The 20,591-nt window shown below is 47.7% G+C and overlaps 2 protein-coding genes across 2 annotated transcripts; both read right to left on the bottom strand.

The window, feature by feature from the left end:
* Positions 1-400: 400 nt before the first annotated feature.
* KLK14 (kallikrein related peptidase 14) lies at positions 401-15,800 on the bottom strand. Its single transcript, XM_074192750.1, has 7 exons — positions 15,739-15,800; positions 3,440-3,629; positions 3,277-3,352; positions 2,279-2,465; positions 1,600-1,853; positions 1,316-1,446; positions 401-1,071 (listed from the first exon to the last, which is right to left on the bottom strand). Exons 3-7 carry the CDS (start codon positions 3,314-3,316, stop codon positions 916-918), a joined length of 768 nt encoding a protein of 255 aa, XP_074048851.1. The 5' UTR covers positions 3,317-3,352; positions 3,440-3,629; positions 15,739-15,800; the 3' UTR covers positions 401-915.
* CTU1 (cytosolic thiouridylase subunit 1) lies at positions 10,347-15,676 on the bottom strand. The gene is made up of 2 exons (XM_074219515.1): positions 13,364-15,676; positions 10,347-12,968 (listed from the first exon to the last, which is right to left on the bottom strand). The coding sequence occupies exons 1-2, from the start codon at positions 13,884-13,886 to the stop codon at positions 12,424-12,426; spliced, it is 1,068 nt and encodes a 355-aa protein (XP_074075616.1). The 5' UTR covers positions 13,887-15,676; the 3' UTR covers positions 10,347-12,423.
* Positions 15,801-20,591: the final 4,791 nt, after the last annotated feature.

Genomic DNA, 20,591 nt, shown 5'->3' with positions numbered 1-20,591 from the left:
GACAAGGAAGGGGAAATCATGATGATATATATGACAAAGATGTCTGAAAGCATCCATAAATGGGGCCAGAGGCATGGAGGACGGAGATGGCGAGGGCAATGGAGCAACTGACACGATAGCAATGAGCCACCTGGGACAAGAGTCAGAGAATTGGGGACAGTCATACAGGTGAGACCATTGAGGACAAAGGTGTGGTGGACACTATGGGGATGAGCAAAGTGACTCAGAGAATGGGGGAAGGTCCTCCCAGCACAAGGTTGATATCAAGCCTTTTACTTCTGCCCCTCCCAGATGGCTCCAGGCTGTCCCTTCTCCCAGCTTCCTTTCCCCTCCCACCCCCCATTCTTACCACCCCCCTCAATCACACTGGACATTCCAGTTGCGGAGGAAAAGCCAGTACATCTCTGTCACAAAGTCCTGTAGGTTTTATTAATCTAAGATTGTTGGGGTATGAAGGAGTGAAGAAGAGGGATCAATTCAGTTGTCTATTACTCTGGGATACCTGAGCAAGGCTCAGGGGTCATAATCTATGCCTTCCGATCCCAGATCTTAGTCTCCAATCTGTCTGCTACATCCTAATTAGGTGACATTTAGGACATCACTTTAACCCTCAGTTTCCCCATTTGTAAAAATTGAAGCATATTTGGTCTTGCTAAAAGGTTCTTTTCCAGATCTGCTATTTCTTTTCATCACTAAATTCTTTTCATGCATCCAGATCCTGAGTAGAGATGGGGTTAGGAAATTTGGGTTCTCCAGAGGTAAAGAAGGCAAGATGATCTTGGTGGGGAGAAAGAACTCATCTGGGTTGATTAGAAGGATCCTATGCCTGGGTTCCTTTGTAGGGTGTGAGTAGGACTGGAAGTTGAACTGGGCACTCTTCCCAGGGGTGTGGGGCGAGTTTTGTCAATGTTTCTTCTACGGTTTCTTCTGAATTTCATTTAAGATCCAGGTCCGGTACCGACACAGGTTAGTGTAAACACCGGGAAATGACTTCAGAGCACAATGTTCAATGCCCCAAGACACAAGGCCCTGTAGGGCCCCATTGCACACCAATGGGCCTCCAGAGTCGCCCTACAGAGACCAGAGTCAACAATCATATATCATCATTCATATGAAAAATGTGAGATAGAGAGATAGAGAGATAGATAGATAGATTGATAGATAGATAGATAGCCATCAATGTCAGACATCAGCAATCATTTATTGATCCCAGTCTACCTGGAGGTCTGGGGGACACACCAGCTCTAGTTGTGATAGTCCCTACCTCACCCCCCTACAGCCCTTTTCTAGGCTTTCCCAGGATCCCAAAGCTCACCTGGCAGGAATCCTTTCCAGGTTCCCCAGCACAGACCATGCCCGAGGTGATGGCTTTCCCATAAGCTCTTTTGCATTCTTGCTCAGATGAGATCCGGAGGTTCACACACTGGAGGGCATTGGGATAATGAACTACAGTCAGAGAGGAAATGGGAAATTGGTTTAGCCTAGGAACTGAGCTGGGGACCCAGTCTCCTCCTCATCACTCAGACATCCATCCCTAGTAATGTTTCTCTTCACCCACCCAGTCGTTTGATTCACCCCTTATCAAAGAGGTCCCCTTACCAAAAGGACTGGAAATGGTACCCCAGCCAGACACCAGGCAGGTGGTCCCAGGCCTGGCACAGTCTTTGGCCAGTTGAATGGGCCGAATTTTGTTAGTCAGATTCACTGGTTTCTCCAGGTAGAGCAGCATAAGGTCATGGTTTTTGGTTCTGGTGTTGTACTTGGGGTACGGTATCTTCTTTACCACATTCACCCATTTCTGGGAGGACTCCTGGTAAATGAGATTGTGTTTCCCCAAGAATGCTCGAAGGTTCCTGTTGGAAAGGAGTCTGCTCAGGTAACTTTAATTTGCCCCTCCCAATCCCAGTGTCCAACCCCCTCTACCTACCCTTCATACTTTGGGAATATAGCCTGAGTCCATTCTTCCCAGTCTCCCTCACCCGGAATTCAGAGAATCTTGATATATATTTATATCAACAGGGACCCTCAGGGAGAATCCAGTCCAATCCCTCAGCTGACTGATGGAAAAACTCAGATCCAGAGAGGGAAAAGGCGCAGGCAGCAAAGAAGTGAAAGAATTAAGATTCAGATTACAGATCCCCTGAGCCGATCAAAGGAGTCTTTTCCAAATCTCTGGAATATCCCCTGGGACTCAGTTTGACCTAGATCCATCACAGTGGACTGGTCTGGGCCAAGAGGTGTCAGGATCTGACCTTGTCTGGATACTTCAGTAACTCACCAGTTGAAACAGTGAGCTGCTGTGAGGACCCAGCGATTAGACAACAGGACACCCCCACAGTGAAAACTGTGACTGACGTACAGTGCGACCTGCCAGGGTTGGGAGTGAGGGACACATGCTTGACCACCAATGATCTTTTCCTCATTCCTGAAGTTACCTGGAAGGTCAGCTGGGGCTGGAATGGCAGCTGGAATGGAAGAATGTAAGGGACGGAGGATTGAAGGAAATCCTCTCTCCAACTGTGGAACCCCAATCTCTCCTCTTTCTGATCCCCTGATGGGCAGATGTAGACCCCACAACTCCCCTCCCATTTTGATGGTTGAGGACTAAAAGGAATTTCAAATTTGGAAAGGGGCTTGGATTTTTGTGAAAAACTCTCCTCACTTCCTCTCCCTTCTCTCACCCCACCCTGCAAATTATCTTCAAATCCTACAAATTATCCTCGCTCTCAACCCAGCCAATCATTCCCCCGAACCACTAGCACTCAGAAGCTCTGAGACTTCCAAAGGCTACACAGTCTCTTTGAAGACCCCGCATTTCTGATGACTCCCATCTGAGAGGATGATTTCAATTGAGTCAAGGAGAGAGTGGTGAGGGGTGAGAAAGCAAAGCAACCCCTGCCTCTAGAAACAACCAGTTGCTTTAGCTTCTTGTCACCCCTCACCACTCTCTCCTTGACCCAATTGAAATCATCCACGCTCTCCCTCCCCTACTGGACCCTCCTTGTTCTATTCATTCCTACAAAATCTCTCTCCAGGTGCTTCACAGATGCTGCAGAGAATAAAATGAAAAATACTTATACAAAAAACAAAGCACCCTAGTTCTGTGACCAGCAGAGAGTGAGTGGGTGCTTATTCCCTCTCATTTATTCTCCCCCCCTCCCGACACAAACCTGCTAGATTCTCCTACCTCCAGCTATGAGGATCCAACCCCATGTCTCCTCTCCACTACTGCCTCCCCTCCACAATCTCTGATGCCAGTCCATGCTAGTCTCTTACCAGGGACCCACAAAAGAAGCAGTATTAACAGGGGCAACATATCTGAAGTGGACGCCAAGGTAGGGTGGGGAGAGGTCTGCATGAAGAGAAACAGAAAAAAGTTGAGCATTTATATTCCAAAATCCAGGGAGAAATCACTGGAGTGAGATAGACAAGAGAGTACCAGTGGAAGATAGGTATCCCGAAGAGAAGACACAGCTTAGTTTCTGGAGGAGGTGGAAGAAGAGAGCCAGCTGAGCCCCAGGAAGGGGTGTCTTGAAGACAAAAGCAGTCCAGAAGGAGGTCTTTTCCTGGAGTCTCAACTCCCAGCCGGCCCAGGTAGCTTTTATCTCAGGTGGAGACAGCCCCCGCCCCTGTAACCAGAGAATGTTTTTATAGTCGAGTCCTCGAGTTAATGAGCACCCGCCCAGTGGTTCTGGATTCTAATCCAGAAACCAAGGGAGGAAGGAAGAAATCCCAGAATTCCAGAGCAGATAGTGTAAAATGGAGTAGAAGGAAAAGTGAGAGATGGGAGAGGGGACAGGTCCTGTCTCTGGTACTTAAGTTACTGTTTCTGTTTTTCCTGATCCCAGCTGGAATTTTCTTGGCAAAGGTACTGGAGGGGTTTACCATTTCCTTCTCCAGCTCATTTTACAGATGAGGAAATTGAAGCAACTAGGGTAATGTGATTTGTCCAAAGTCACAAGGCTACCAAAGTTACTTAGTTTCCCCTGAAGACATAAGAATTGTGTTCAAATATTTCCCTTTCTCCCCTTCCCCTAATATCTCCCCCTTTCCATATTCTCTGTACAACTCTTCTACATATCCACATGTAGCCTCCCAAATTAGGCTGGGAGCCCTATCTGGGGGAGGGCAACAACTGTTTTTTAACCTTCTAATCCCAAAATGTAGCATCCGGGCTTAAAAAATATTGGTTTACTGAGAGGACCTGAGTGAAGTTTAAAAGATTTAAAATGATTAAAAGACATTTAGAGTAAAGTTTTGAGATTATGTTTCTTTCTGGACTCCTCCCCTTAAAGAGGAAAAGAATCCTTTCAAGATAACTATCTCAATATCTTTACCTTGAATGCATAAGCAAATCACTTACAGTTAGGTGGGTCCTTACCTCTAAAGGCTGGAGGAGACTTTATCCAGAGAAAAGCTTTTTGTTGTTTCCCTAGGAAACATCATTTTGTTTTCTCCCTACAGTCTGGAAAAGGCTTTCCAGGAAATTTTTAAAACAGATTTCCTCTTTGGTAAAATGAGAAGGGTGGAGCAGATAGCCTCTAAATTCACTAGTTATAGACAGTTAATTAAGTAAGTGGCTTATCCAATGTAGAGTACTGGGCTTGTAGGACATGAGTTCAAATCTTATTTTCAGCACTAGTTATGGTAGCCATGGGGAGTTACAACCTTCAACCTCAGTTTCCTCATGTGTAAACTGTTGGAAATACTAACTGGGTTGTTGTGAGACTGAGGAGATCCAAGATGCTTTATAAATCTTAAAATGCTTTATCAATGTTAACTGTTTTCCTATGAGGCTATTCCTCCTATGGGAGAGAGCTAACAGATGGCACAGAGAAGGAACTGGTGATAAGACTGGGATATATGAAAGTGGGTGGCATGTGGGCAATGCTAGTGGGTTGGTTAATCAGCAAGCATGCAGCGCAAAACCCAAAACATGGTCTCTGTCCTGCAGAAGCTGCCAACCTAAAGGGGAAGACAATATCCAAACAATCTGCATGTATATACAGAATAGATGATAGAGAGGTTTGCTAGGCAGGTAGAAAGAAGCTAAAGAGATGATAGAGGTAGATGATAGGTAGATATTAGAGAACAGAGAAGGGATGGATGGATAGATGGATGGATGAATGATAAATGGATGAATGAATGGAAGGATAGATGAATGAAAAAATGTATGGATAGATGAATGGAAGAATGAATGGATATAGATAGATAGGGTAAATTAAAAAGATAATCTCAGAAGGAAGGCATTAATAGAGTAAAGAAGGATGGTACATTCTGGCACAATGTAAGTTACTTTGGCAAGCATCTAGTCAATGTTTGCTGTTCGGTTGTATCCAACTATTAGTGACTGAATTTTTCAGTTTTCTTGGCAGAGATACTGAAGAGGTTTTCCGTTTTCTTCTCCAGCTCATTTCACAGACAAGGAAACTGAGGCCAATAGGGTGATTTGACTTGCCCAGGGTCACACAATTAAAAATGGCTGAGGTCACATTTGAACTCAGGCCCAGCACTCTTTCTACTTCACCTCCAAGCTGCCCCTAGATCTTTGGTTACTGAATGCTAAAAGAGAGAGCCAGAAAGAAGCAAAAAGAGCTGGAGGACCCAGGTCTGGAGAAAAACAATCAGACGAGTTGTCCTTGCCCTCGAGCAGTTTACATTGTAATGTAAAACAGAAGAAGGAACAGGTAATCGGTTGGGGTTGGTTTGGTTTAGACTAGAGGAAAGGGCAAAAAAGGGGCTCGAGGGAAGGAGAATTGGGAGGGACCCAGACATAGTAGGAACCAGAATGGGAGACCAAGGAAAGGAAAATTTGGAGTCTGCCATAAGACTGAGGCAGAGATAAAAAAGGGAAATGGGTGAGCAGTTGGGGTTGCTAGGCGGGGGGATCTAAGAGAACCAGAAATGGAGCTGGTTGTCAGAATGGGAAAGTACAGCCCCCCAATTCACACCTATGTCTTACTATTCAGAGGTTTGGGACAAGTCCTTAATTATCTGGACCTGGTTCTTTGTGAGTAAAATAAAGGAATTGTCTCCTCTGGCTCCGAGTCGGGTAAATTCGGAAGGGCCAGGAGAAATACAGTAAAAAAAATGGTGATCCTGGAAGAGATGGGCAAGGGTCCAGAGTTGCTGAGAGACCCTCTAGAGGACAGAGACAGTGCTGGAGAAGGAAAAGGGAAAGCTAATGGCCTCAAGACATAAGAGAAAGTGTAATAAGCAGCCGGACTGGGAGACTGACTAGGAGCCCAGGAGACCTCTCTTACCCCAGCTCCTAACAGCACGTTGCCTGTTAACTGGAAGGTGCCCGTAAGGTAAGCTGGGGCTGGGGGATGGGATGCAGCAGGTCTTAGCTACCCACCTCCCCCTCAGGTCACAGCAAAAGATCTATTGAATAGTGATAGGGAGGTGGGGATCAAGAGAAAGCGAAAAGTGATAAGAAAGGGAAAAACAGACACTGGGCTATCTTAATTTAGGGCTCTTGGGTCACAAGTATTGAGACAAGTGTTGTACCCATTTTATAGTGAGGGAAAACTGAGGCACAGACAGTTTTAAAGATTTGCCAGATGTCGCCCAACCCTCTGACTCACAGCCCAGACCTCTTTCCATTAGCAAGAGAAAAAGGGGACTGGAGCTGGGGAGGGAACACTAAAACTAGGCAGGGATGAGTGGGGTGTTAGGGACTGGGATTTGGAAGAGAGCAGAGAATTCTTGACTCTGACCTCCACCCCTCCCAGTCTCTCAAACACCATAATTATTGTAATTCGCCTTTCACTGGGGCCAGCCCCCAGCCCCCTATGATGCTCTGACTCAGGGAGGAGGTATCCACTCTCACTGGGCAGGCAGTCTGGGATGAGCCTTGCCTCTGTCTGCCTCTGTCTATAACTCTTCTGAATTCCTTTCTGCCCTTGTCTTCCTACCACCTAGAACCTTGGAAGGTCTCAGGATCACATGATTTAAGGTTGGTCCTTGAACTCCATTTCCTTCATTTTACCACTGAGGAACCAGAGGTGACCTCCTAAGTCCCCACAGGTATGCCAAAGCCAGAATTCTTGGAGGTCTTCTGTGCTTATTGCTTCTGTTTTAATATAGGGCGAGATCCAGCTTTGGGACTTGTGAGAGCCCATGAAGTCTGCATCTGTTACCAGGAGAGGGAGAAAGGGGAGATAGAGAAAGATCTTTGCTCTGGGAGCCAGGAATTAAGGCAATCCTGACAGAGGGACCATAAGCCACATCCAACAGATATTTTTTGTTATGGTCAGCTATTTTTCAGACTTTCTGTGACCCCCATTTGGACTTTCCTTGGCAAAGGTACGATAATTTTTTTTTTATTTTTATCTTTTAATATCAGTTACTCATTGGGTAGGTCAAACTAATATATTAAAAATGACAATTCTATCTAAATTAAATTTCTTATCAAACTACCAAAAATATTTTATTGAGTTAGAAAACACTAGTAACATCTGGAGGAATAAAAGGTCAAGAGTATCAAGAGAATTAATGGAAAAAAATGCAAAGAAAAGTGGTGTAGCCATACCAAATCTAAAACTATACTATAGGGATAGCTAGATGGTACAATGGATAGAGCACTGACCTCGGAGTCAGGAGGACTGAGTTTAAATCCTGTCTCAGACACTTAATGCTTACTTAGTTGTATGACCTCGGACAAGTCACTTAACCCCATTGCCTTGCAAAAATCCAAAACAAACAAATGAAACTCTATTATATATAAAGTGGCAGCCATTAGACTGGTATTGGCTAAGAAATGAGTGGTGGATCAGTGAAATAGAGTAAGTAGAAAAGAGAGAGTAGTAAATGACTACAATAATCTACTGTTTCATAACTCCAAAACTGCTGGAAGATAGTATGGCAGAAAGTAGGCAGAGACCAACATCTCACAGCCTGTATCTAGATAAGGTTGAAATAGGTACAAAATTTAGACATAAAAGGTGATCTCATAAGTCAATTAGAAGAACAAGGAGCAGTCTGTGAAAACTATGGAGATAACAAGAGATGGAAACATAAATTGCAATGGGTAATTTTGGCTACATTAAATTAAAAGTTTTTGCACAAATAAAACCAAAGCAATCAAGATTAGAGGGATACAGAAATCTGGGGAACATTTTTTTTTTATTTTAGTTTTTGCAAGGCTATGGGGTTAAGTGGCTTGCCCGAGGCCACACAGCTAGGTCATTATTAAGTGTCTGAGGTTGGATTTGAACTCAGGTCCTCTTGACTCCAGGGCCGGTGCTTTATCCACTGCGCCACCTAGCCGCCCTGGGGAACAATTTTCACAGCTAATTTTCTGATAGAGGACTCATATCTAAAACCAATAGAGCACTGCATCAAATTTATAAGAATACAAGTCATTCTTCAATTCATCAATGGTCAAAGGATATGACCAGGCAGTTTTCAGATCAAGAACTTAAAGCTATCTAGAGTCATAAAAATGCTCCAAATCATTATTGATTAGAGAAATACAAACTAAACCAACTCTGGTATCATCTCACACTATCCGATTGGCTAAAATGATCAGTGTAGGCAAGGATTTGGGGAAATTGGGAAACTAAGGAATTGTTGAGGGAGTTGTGAACTGATCCAGCCATCCTGGAGAGCAATTTGTAACTGCGCCCAAAGGGCAATAAAGCTGTGCAGACCCCATGTATAGCACGGAAACAATGCAAAGATCATCAGTCAGCCTTCTGGGGGGGGGGAAGGAAAGGGGGGGATTGTAAAATTCAAAACTTTACCAAAAAACGATAGGGAGAAACTACTATTGTATAAAATTGGAAAACAAAAAAAAAATTTTAAATAAAAAATAGAGGAATGTATCCTTTTTGAAAAAAATAAATTTGACCCAATTCTTATTTGAGAAATGAGGTCTTTATCGGAGAAAAAAAAACTGCATGCCTTTAGATCCAGAAATTCACCATTAGGTCTGTATTCCAAAGAGATCATCGAAAGGGGGAAAGACCCACATTTATTTACTTACAGTAGTTCTTTTTGTAGTGACAAAGAATTGGAAATTGAGGGGATGCCCATCCATTGGGGAATGGATGAACAAATTTGGTACATGAATATGATGGAGTACTATCATTCTATAAGAAATCCTGAGCAGCCAGACTTCAGAAAAACTTGGGAAGTCTTAAATGAACTGATGCTAAGTGCAGTGAGCAGAACCAGGAGAATATTGAAACATGAGCAACAACACTGAGATGATCAGTTAGGAAGGAATTAGTTCTTCTCAGCAGGTCAAGCACAATCCTGAGAGACCTGCTATGGACAATGCCATCCATATTCAGAGAAAAAACGATGGAGTCTGAATGCAGTAGTTCACTTTTAAAAAACTTCTTTTAGCTTTTTCTTTCTTTCTCATTTCCCCCCTTTAGTTCATAATATGGAAATATGCTTAATATTGAAATATGTTAAACACAAGCATATAGTTTCATTTTACAACCTCTATCCGATTGCTCATAACCCTGGGGAGGTGGAAGGAAAAGGAGAACTCAAAAGCTTGCAAAAGGATAAATGCTGAAAACTATATTTGCCTGTAATTGGATGGTTTGTCATGTCCACCCTGTCCAACCAGGGTGAAGTGACTTGCCCAGGGTCACACAGCTAGTAAGTATATGAGGCTGGATTTTAACTCAGGAAGAGGGAGTCTGATTCCAGGCTCAGGTCTGCATCCACTGCACCACCCTGTTGATCCTTACACTCACCTCTTTGGTATCTCTCAGCTATCTGAGAAGATCTGTATTTGTGCTCTAGCTCCAATATTGACCTACTTAAGTGGACAAGCTTCTTAAACTGGAGTCCACACACCATCAAGTCAGATTCTTGGGGAAAATTTTCAGGGAGAATATGAATTTAGATGAGGGGGGAATCCTTATTTCCCTTGTCGTCTGATGTATTTTCTTTTTAAAAATAATTTTAATTTATTTTCAGGCAATGAGGCTAAAAGTGACTTGCCCAAGGTCACACAGCTAGGGAATTATTAAGTGTCTGAAGCTGGATTTGAAGTCAGGTCCTCCTGACTCCAGGGTTGGTGTTCTATTCACTGTGCCGCCCAGCTGCCTCTGTATTTTCTACTTTTAAAAATATTTTTAAAATATTCCAAGAGGAGGCTCAAAGGCTTTCCCAGAATGCCAAAGGGGTCCATGTCACAAATAAGATGCAGACCCCCTGAACTCAGGAGATGGTGCCTGGATTCATCTTCCAGCTTACAAACTGTGGGCTGCCCTCCCTCCTTTCCCTGGGTTTCACCTCTGGGACTGGAACAGCCTAGGACTGGCTCCAAGATCAGCTGGAATTGGGCGGGGGGGGGGGGGGGGGGGGGGCATTTGCGGTGTCTTTGGCCACCTGCTGGCCATAACTGAATCTTCTCTGCTCCCCAGGGAAACTCAATTTGCAGTTTTAACTTACGTTGGGACAATAGAATTTATGAACTTCACCTACCCCAGGTGTCTGATTGTAGAAGGGATGGCACTGACATTTAAGACAGGGGAAAGGCACAGACTCCCGATCACATAGGTAGTAAGTACCAAAAGGTGGAACTAAATCCCGTTCTGCCTGTTCCAAAGCATCAGCCCCCTAGATGGGACAGGCCCCTGCAAAGAAAGGGTCAAAAGGAGGGAGAACAGTTCCCTACTACCCTGGTCTGCCAAGATGGCGTAGTGTATAGGGCACTGACCTTGGAATCAGGATGGGAGTTCAAATCCAGCTTCTGACACTTCCTAGCTGTGTGACCTTGGACAAGTCACTTAACCCTGATTGCCCCACATCCAAGACCATCTCCAATCATCCTGATTCATATCTGGCCACTGGACCCAGATGGCTCCAGAAGAAAAAGTGAGGCTGGTGACTTAGTACAGCCCCCTCCCCCGGCCTCAAATCCAATTCATGTGCTTGTCATGGCATCACCTCCCTGATGTTGTGGTTTTCTTTGAGAATGAAGGACAAACATTATAAGAGCCTGTGGACTGAGGCTGAATTTCAGAGGCACCTCAAAGGAGCTGGTTTAACAACACTCCAATGTGAATTCTAGCTCTGCCCCACCTCCACCAATGCCATCTTTGATGCGTCTGACCATTCTCCAGACCTCAACCTCTTTTTGTTCATAAACAGTTCACAAAAGGAGTCAAGCTAGATGAGGGGGAGTGGTGGTGGGGGGAGTCCTGCAGGGAATGGGGCCCCTGAAGAATCAGGAGTAGTATGGATACAGAGGGAAGGGAGCTCAGTCCTTGAGAGCAATGGGGTGGGTAGGACCACAAGAGGACCCGGGTGGGAGAGGGCTCAGGTGTGAGGGGAACTGGAAACTCAACTAAGTGGGGAGAGGGGCCCAGAGCAGGAGTAGGGAGCCTCTGGGCACAGAGATAGGAAAGGGGTGGAGGGTGAGAAAATCCAGATAGAGAAGCTGTGGGCAGGCTGGGGAAAGAGCTCCCTTGGGGAGTGGGGGGCTTGATCCTGGAGAAGTAGCTCAGAAAAGGGAGAGAGATTTTTGAAAGATTGGCATGCTCTGAACAAACTTGGAGAGAAAGGAGGTATGAAGCTGGTCTTGAAATTTGGGGTGTTCGGAGCAAATTGGGGTGACAAAGGGCAGTGTTAAACTGGCCTTAAAGGTTGACCAGTGTCTTTGGGTCCTTAAGGTTGGGATGCTCAGAACATACTAGGGAAGAAGGGAGGTGTAAAGTTGGGGTGCTCAGAACAAACTTGGGAAGAAGGTGCTCTACCCCTTGAAGGTTGGGGAAGAGACTAACAAAGTCCAAGGCTGAGAATGAATGCTTTTGTCCTTTCTGTGGTTACACAGAGGTGACTCCCCACCCTCAGCCTTGTCCCCATGAATTATCCCCATCTTGTTTCTAATCTGATGTCCATCCTTGTCCCCAAATTCTCATTTCCCACCACCATCTCCAATTCCCCAAAGTCCTGTGTTCACCTTTATAAGAGTCCCATGTGTCCAGCCTTCTTCTCAGGACTGGGCATCTGGCTACGAAGACCCTTTAGCTTCTCCCCACCAGCCCAATCCAGAAGACCAACCAGGAGATAAATGACATTCAAGCTCAACCCTATTCAGAGTGTTGACTTGCAAGATTTATTTTGAGTCCTCATGTCAGTATATCTAGAATCCCAAAGAAGTACTCCAAACCTCAAGGGAAGCTTTGAGACCCAGAAACCTGTTCAAGACTCAGTCTTCTGAAAGGTCCAGGCTCCCCTGAGAATACAGAGACCAGCTGGGGATGTCTAGATTCTTTAGTCTAGAGGAGCCCTAAAATCTATTAGAGTCCAGAACTCTGATAGTGACCTAGACTTTCAAAGCAGAGAATCAAAACTCATGGAGGATACTAGAACCCATCAGCACCCAAGAAATCTAGTCATACAAGAAACCTAGGACCCCAAACGGTCCCAGAATATCTCTGGTTTAAGACTCTAGAAGGCCTGAATGGCCCCAGTCAGGGTGGGGCGCCCCCTATCCCTAGAAGTACAGTTCTCTCCCTCACCCTCTTCCCCCAACCCTTTTCTGCCCTTGCCAATGGCCAGGCGGGGTCTTCCACGGTTGAGACCATCAAGTAAGGCACAGGCTTGGCACAGGGAGCGGCTGGCCAAAGCCCCACAGCGGGTACAGGCACCAGGGGGTGGAGGTCGGGCAGCAGGGGTTAGGGCCAGGCGCTCAGCTGAGTGCACCAGGTCCAGGACAACTGATGGCCGGGTGGCCTCCAGGGCCTTGAGTAAGTCCCGGACGTAGCCCCGGAAGGCCTCAGGGGCATAGACACATTCTTCAGAGAAGTAGTCCAGTTCCTGGAAATGGGCATAGAGGACGATCTCCTTCTGGGATGCAAACTGAAGGGGGCGGCAGCGGGGCAGGGCACCCCCCTCCCCAGGGGAGCCCAGCGTCCCTCCTCGAGCCAGCCGGCCAGCATCTCCCCGGAGGAAGTTCATGAGCACTGTTTCTGCCATGTCATCTGCATTGTGTCCTGGGAGAGTCAGAGATGAGAGGAGCGGTCAAGGTGAGGTCCAGATGGGTAGAGACGGACACAGAGAAATGAGGAGCGGCCCGGAGAGAGGCCCATAAACCCATATAAAGATGAATATAATGGGAGTGGGGATCCCTGCAGTGTGGAGGGGAGGGAGCCCACAGTCCTAGAAAAGAATGGGGAGGGTAGGACCACTAGAGGACCCCAGAGTGTGTGTTGGGGGAGAGGAGGGCATAGGTGTGAGGGGAAACCAGAAACCCAAATATGTGAGAGAGGGAACCAGAGGGAGAGTGGGGAGCTCCTGGGAACAGAGGCAGCAAGGAGACAGGTACTGGGGGGGGGGGGGTGATGGGCTCCCATCATAGAGGAGTTGGGGGAGCAAGGTCGCAGCTCACCTGTGACAATGTGCGTGGCCCCCACAGCCCGGGCCCCCTCCTCCAGCGCCCGGCGCCTTAGCACCCCACAGAAGGTGCAGCAGGCCCGGGCCCGGCCTGGCTCCCGGGCCGCCCGGCGGGCCACTTCATCCATGGTCCAGCCCCCAAAGAGCTGTGCATAGGCCACCACGTGCAGGGGCAGCTGCCAGCGAGCAGCCTGGCGGCGCACAGCAGCCAGTGCTGCATCCCGGTAGCCTCCGATGCCCTCGTCCACAGCCACCAGACGCAGGTCCAGCGCCAGGCTGTGGTGGCTGTTCAGGGCCCGCAGCACATGGGCCAGCACCGTGGAGTCCTTGCCCCCGGAGGCGCCCACGGCCACCACGGCCCCCGGTGGCAGCAGGTGGCCTGTGCGCAGCGTGCCCAGCACCTCGGCCTCAAAGGCGCCACAGAAGCAGGACCGGCACACAGCCCGGCCTGTGCGGGGCCTCCGCAAGGCAGCCGGCCGGGCCCCACCGCAGGGCCCGGAGCACCGTGGCACTGGCATCTGTGGAGAGAGTGGGCAGGGAGCATCACTGGGAGGGGTGCACGCTCTCCTGGCTGCCAGCAGCAGCGCCCCAACACCACCATCGAGCCCAAGGGCATAAAGTGGGGTTCTGAGAGGCTATGGACCTCAAGAGGAAACTGAAAGAACCCCAGGGACACCCTGAGTACAGCCAGGGGCTTTCTGGTAGACTGTCACCGGCCAAAGAGCAGCAGGGCAGGATCAGGAGAGGAACCTGAAAGGTGAGGGGGGAGAAAGGAGTTGGGGCATCTGAGGTCAGGCCTAAGTGGACAGCTGACCTCACGGAGCTCGGTGGGGGGAGGAACTGGCTTCACAGTACTGCACAGCAAGGCTAGAGGTGGAACAGGAGGATGGCAGGAGCTGGGAAAGAAAGCTAGACCACAAACCCTGTAGCGTTCTGAGAGGAACAAAGGGAGATGGGGACACCTAGAGGAGATATAGCTTGTTCTACCCCAACTCTATTACCCCCCCCCCAATCCATCATCCATCATCCTTCTTCTACCAATACAAAAGCATGCTAGCATACTTGGTGTTGATCTCCATCCTAACAAACTTGTGGGGTCCATCCAGTCTTTCCTTATCTCTCCTCTCCGGGTTCTGTTCTCTGTCCCATAGTCCCCCCCAACCCACCAGGAACTGTTGAAATTGCCTTCCATCAGCTGAATACTCTGACTGAGCTAAGACCCAGCATGGGGATGGCTCAGTGAGATGGATTGCCAAGAGCTTTTACGGCTTTGGATCACTCTGGCCGGACGATCTGTTCATAGATTAAGAGCCGAAAGGGACCTCAGAGGCCATCTATCCAAATATCTCATTTTATAGATGAGGAGACTAAGGTCCAAGTAAGTCAAGTGCCTTGTTCAGGGTCACACTGGTAGTTTGGGTCCTAGGAAAGATTTGAACCTAGGTCCTCAGAATCCCAAAAGCGCCCTTTCTTCCCCAGAACATTTTTATAGGTTACAAAGTGACTCAATTCAGTTTCTGAAACAAAGTGGGGTGGTGGGAAGTCTACTTTCTAGGCTCCAATACCACTTCTGATGCTATCTGGGTAGACTTAGGTAAATAACTTAATTTTCTGACCTTAGCTAAGTAACTTCATTCTGCATCTAAATAACCCTTTGAGGTTTCAATCTAAATCTACACTCCCTGCTAAACACAGAGGAGCCGGAAGAATGGACAAGACTGGCATCTGGTGGCATCTAGTTGGTCAGATACAGCCAGAGGCAGGGACAGAAGGGCACCCACAATTCCATCCCCAAGGGGCTACCCGACTGGCCTCAAAGAAGTGACACAAGACACGTTCCCCTGCCCCTCTGCAGCACAAATCACACTTTACATATCGTCAGATTTTTCACGTGACAGTTTTGTTGAATTTTGTCTTGTTCCTCTTAAAAAAAAAAGTATTGGGCGCAACTAGGCGGAGCTGCGGACAGCGCGTGGGTCCTGGAGTCGGGAGGACCTGAGTTCAAATGTGACCTCTGATACGTATTAGCTGTGTGACCTTGGACAAGTCACTTAACCCCACTGTCTCGCAAAACCCAATAAATCGATACTTTTAATTCTTTTCTAAGGTCTCACAGCGCAGGGCAGCGGGGTGCTGGGGAGATGTGGGGGTCGGGGTTCCAGGGGGCCGACCCACACGGTCACGGTCACGGGCCTTGGTGACTGTGGGCCAAGCGCGAAGCTGCGGGGCCGTGGGAGTGAACTTGGCTGCCTTCCGGGGGGACGCCCAGGGGGCCCCCACCCGAGCCTTTGCGCCAGCTCCTGCCCGGTGTCCCTCCACCTCGGACTTGTGGGGGGGCAGGCAGGGCCCAGCCCCGGGGGGATCACTCACCTGGGGCGGATCAGGGAGAGGGCCCCCCCTTTCCAGCCGGCCCGACCATGAGGAGACGGGATCCGGAAGTGGCCCCGCAAGACTTCAACTCCCAGAAGCGCCCGGGCGGCTCCGCCGGGGCTGACTACAGTTCCCAGCAGGCAGCGCGGCGGCTCGGCGCCCCTTGATGACCACGTGGGGCCCGCGCCCGGCTTCTTACTGGGCGGCCCTTCCGGGGCAGAAAGTCTGTGCGCGCCGCGCTGGGCCGCGCTGTCCCAACTCTCCGGAGTCCGGCGGGGAGGGGGAGTCGCGGGGCCAGGTCACGTGGCCGGCAAGTTTGGGACTCTGACAGCCAAGCTGACCAATCAGCTGCAGCGTCTCCTGGACGGCAGCGCCAGCCACTGGAGGGGAGAGATGATGACCGCCAGGGGGCGCAGGGGCCAGCAGGACCCGTGATCTTGGGCAAGTCACCTAAAACCTGCAAAAATAACAAAAAAGAGCAGAGTTACCATTATGGAATGAACCTTAAAAGTGAAGAATCTTAAACAACAAAACAGAAAACTTTGGCTCAGACAGGAAGTTCTAGTCTCTGGGATTTGCCGACCAAAAGACTTCTAGGTGGAGACTATGGTCACCCGGATTTGGGAAAGTCAGTGGATTCTTATGCCATTTGGGAAATAGGGAAAAGTCATAGGAATATACACAATATCTCTACCGACTGAAGACTGATCCACAAAGATGAGCATCTCTATATCTCTTCTGAACTCTTCCCTTGTCTCTTCCTGGGAGGATGGTCCCCCTTGCCTCCTGAGCATCATTCTCCTCTTCCTGGGAGGATGGTCCCCTTGCCTGAGCATCATTCTCCTCTTCCTGAGCATCATTCTCCTCTTCCTGGGAGGATGGTCCCCTTGCTTCCTGAGCATCATTCTCCTTTCTGGAGGATGCTCCCCTTGCTTCCTGAGCATCATTCTCCTTTCTGGAGGATGCTCCCCTTGCTTCCTGAGCATCATTCTCCTTTCTGGAGGATGGTCCCCTTACTTCCTGGCATCATCCCTCTTCCTGGGAGGATGGTCCTGAGCATCATTCTCCTCTTCCTGGGAGGATGGTCCCCTTGCTTCCTAAGCATCATTCTCCTCTTCCTGGGAGGATGGTCCCCTTGCTTCCTGAGCATCATTCTCCTTTCTGGAGGATGGTCCCCTTGCTTCCTGAGCATCATTCTCCTTTCTGGAGGATGGTCCCCTTGCTTCCTAAGCATCATTCTCCTTTCTGGAGGATGGCCTCCTTGCCTCCTGAGCATCATTCTCCTTTCTGGACAATGGCCTCCTTGCCTCCTGAGCATCATTCTCCTTTCTGGAGGATGGTCCCCTTGCCTCCTGAGCATCATTCTCCTTTCTGGAGGACGGCCTCCTTGCCTCCTGAGCATCATTCTCCTCTTCCTGGGAGGATGGTCCCCTTGCTTCCTGAGCATCATTCTCCTCTTCCTGGGAGGATGGTCCCCTTGCTTCCTGAGCATCATTCTCCTTTCTGGAGGATGGTCCCCTTGCTTCCTGAGCATCATTCTCCTTTCTGGAGGATGGCCTCCTTGCCTCCTGAGCATCATTCTCCTCTTCCTGGGAGGATGGTCCCCTTGCTTCCTAAGCATCATTCTCCTCTTCCTGGGAGGTTGGTCCCCTTACTTCCTGAGCATCATTCTCCTTTCTGGAGGATGGCCTCCTTGCCTCCTGAGCATCATTCTCCTTTCTGGACAATGGCCTCCTTGCCTCCTGAGCATCATTCTCCTTTCTGGAGGATGGTCCCCTTGCTTCCTAAGCATCATTCTCCTTTCTGGAGGACGGCCTCCTTGCCTCCTGAGCATCATTCTCCTCTTCCTGGGAGGATGGTTCCCTTGCTTCCTAAGCATCATTCTCCTCTTCCTGGGAGGATGGTCCCCTTACTTCCTGAGCATCATTCTCCTTTCTGGAGGATGGCCTCCTTGCCTCCTGAGCATCATTCTCCTTTCTAGACAATGGCCTCCTTGCCTCCTGAGCATCATTCTCCTTTCTGGAGGATGGCCTCCTTGCCCCCTGAGCATCATTCTCCTTTCTGGAGGGTGGCCTCCTTGCCTCCTGAGCATCATTCTCCTTTCTGGAGGATGGCCTCCTTGCCTCCTGAACATCATTCTCCTTTCTGGAGGATGCCCTCCTTGCCTCCTGAGCATCATTCTCCTTTCTGGAGGATGGTCCCCTTGCTTTCTAAGCATCATTCTCCTCTTCCTGGGAGGATGGTCCCCTTGCTTCCTAAGCATCATTCTCCTCTTCCTGGGAGCATGGTCCCCTTACTTCCTGAGCATCATTCTCCTTTCTGGAGGATGGCCTCCTTGCCTCCTGAGCATCATTCTCCTTTCTGGAGGATGGCCTCCTTGCCCCCTGAGCATCATTATCCTTTCTGGAGGATGCCCTCCTTGCCTCCTGAGCATCATTCTCCTTTCTGGAGGATGGCCTCCTTGCTTCCTGAGCATCATTCTCCTCTTCCTGGGAGGGTGGCCCCCTTGCCTCCTGAGCATTGTTCTAGGTATTGTAATTATCATAGAGAGCTAAATTTCTAACTAGTGAGGCAAGGTGATCTGATATGAGCCCTAGACTTCTCTAATCTATCACAATATAGTTAACAGAAATTATTATTGCTTTTACAATATATACTTTTTTATTTTTAGTTTTATCAAGGCAATGGGGTTAATTGACTTGCCCAAGGCCACACAGCCAGGTAATTATTAAGTGACTGAGGCTGGATTTGAACTCAGGGACTCCTGACTCCAGGGCTGGTGCTCTATCTACTGCATCACCTAGCCACCCCACAATATACACTTCTAAATAATATTTTACATATTTAATCTCATTTGATCTTCATAGGAAAACTGTGAGGCTATTTTCACCTGTCAGAACTATATCTCTTCCTGCTATGGTGTCAAAAAGCACCAAGTTCCAAGAGATGGACTACTCTACACTTCATCAAGAGGCAAGACAACATCTGAGTACCAATTTTCACATCATTTTACTGGTGAGGAAATTGAGGTTGAGGGTGTTTACTTGCCTTGCCCAGGGATATAGAGCTAGTAAATGTGTGAGACAGAGATGAGAACCCGGGTCCTTCTTTCTATTGAATCTGACAAACCATCCTCTATACTACCCAGCTCTTAAAGTCAAGGCTACAGATAGAAACACTTGGAAATCCCTTGATAGAGGTTCCTAGTGAAAGCCTGAAAGCAAGTGAATTTCTCAAGGGAGAGAAGAGAGTAGAGACAGAGAAGAGAAGGAAGGCCAAGGTCAGAACTTTGGAGAAATACCTATGCTTTCTAACTTCATACTCAAAGAGAGGCTAAGTACTTATCTTCTTAGGGTTATGAATGAATGAATGAATGGTCTAATATGAATGACTCTGGCCCTAAAAAGGAGTGTCATCATGAGTCATTTCATAATTACATTTCCAAGATCAAAGTCGTTACAAATATTATAGGCTTTTTTAAAATGGGACTCATCAGACCTGAGTCAAATCTAGTGGTCCAAAGAATGAATGAAGTTAAAAAATCACTTGTTCAGTATTTACCTGTGCAAAGCTCTGAACTACTCCCTGGAAGTCCAGATTGAAAAGTAAACCTACTCTTTGCTTTCAAAAAGCTCTCATTCTTTTGGGGTAGACATTTGATTTGTCTTATCCTTCATTCTTAGAGAGGACCATGACATCAGGGAGGTGATGCCATAACAGGCAAGTGAATTGGACTTGAGTGAAGTGAGGCTGTGCTAAATCACCAGCCTCACTATCTCCTCTAGAACGATCTGGGTTCTGTGGTCAGATAGGAATCAGGATGACTGGAGATGGCTCTGGATGTGAAGCAGTCAAGGTTAAGGGACTTGCCCAAGGTCATACAACTAGTAAATATCAGAGTCTTGAACTTGGGTCCTCCAGATTCCAGGGCTGGTGCTCTATCCACTGAGCACCTAGCTGCCCTGGGAGTAGACAAAAGAGACTCAAAACAGAAATGTACTGTGTAGACAGCTTAGAACTGGAGTCATGAAATTTAGATTCATATGAGCTTCTGATACTCATTAGTTGGGTGACTAAGGACAATTCATCTAATATGTCTCCTTCCCAATTCTTCATCCATTGAACTGCAAAAGTCCTTTGTTGAGGTGCTTAATTGGCATTTGAAGAAAATAACCCAGAAGTAACCTTCTAGGACTTTCTGCAGGGGGAGAGAAGTGAGATAAACAATCACAACAACACAATATCTAACCTTTAAATTTTGCCAAGCATTTTACATAGATTATTTCAGTGATGCAGTGGATAGAATACCATCCCTAAAGTCAGGAAGACTTGAGTTCAAATCTGACCTCAAATTGATACTCACTAGCTGTCAATTAACCCTGATTGCCTGGAATCTTGGACTGTTTCCAGGCATCCTGATTCCTATCTGCCCACTGGACCCAGATGACTCTGGAGAAGAAAGTGAGACTGGTGACTTAGTTTAGAATTTGCTCATTCAAATCCAATTCACATGCTTGTCATGTTATCACTCCCCTGATGTCATGGTCTCCTTCAAGAATGAAGAACAAACAACCACATTTGATCCTTACAATAAGCCTGTGAGATAGGTGCCATTATTATCATCTGAATTTTATTGGGTAGGAGACAAAGGTGTGGAGATTTGGAGATCTCAAGAAATCTTATAAATGTCAGTTTCCTATCTAGTGCTAGATGGTTGGGGAGACCCCCCCCCCCCCCCATACACACACAGACACACACACACATACATACAGTAATTAGATTAAAGGATGGAATCTTGGTTCCAATTTTGAAAATATCTTCCTTCGGTACTCAGATAGTGCCTTGCTTCATGA

Source organism: Macrotis lagotis, chromosome 1 (assembly GCF_037893015.1).
Source record: "Macrotis lagotis isolate mMagLag1 chromosome 1, bilby.v1.9.chrom.fasta, whole genome shotgun sequence".
Classification (NCBI taxonomy): domain Eukaryota; kingdom Metazoa; phylum Chordata; class Mammalia; order Peramelemorphia; family Peramelidae; genus Macrotis; species Macrotis lagotis.
This window is presented reverse-complemented; position numbering and strand designations above follow the sequence as displayed.

What these genes read in the sequence shown, in the direction of transcription:
- KLK14 (XM_074192750.1), bottom strand. Translation starts at nt 3,316, where the DNA reads ATGTTGCCCCTGTTAATACTGCTTCTTTTGTGGGTCCCTG. An exon ending in GCAGCTCACTGTTTCAACTG is followed by an intron (nt 1,854 to 2,278) that starts GTGAGTTACTGA and finishes CCTTTCCAACAG; the next exon opens with GAACCTTCGAGCATTCTTGG. An exon ending in CTGGAAAGGATTCCTGCCAG is followed by an intron (nt 1,072 to 1,315) that starts GTGAGCTTTGGG and finishes TGGTCTCTGTAG; the next exon opens with GGCGACTCTGGAGGCCCATT.
- CTU1 (XM_074219515.1), bottom strand. Translation starts at nt 13,886, where the DNA reads ATGCCAGTGCCACGGTGCTCCGGGCCCTGCGGTGGGGCCCGGCCGGCT. An exon ending in GGCCACGCACATTGTCACAG is followed by an intron (nt 12,969 to 13,363) that starts GTGAGCTGCGAC and finishes TGACTCTCCCAG; the next exon opens with GACACAATGCAGATGACATG.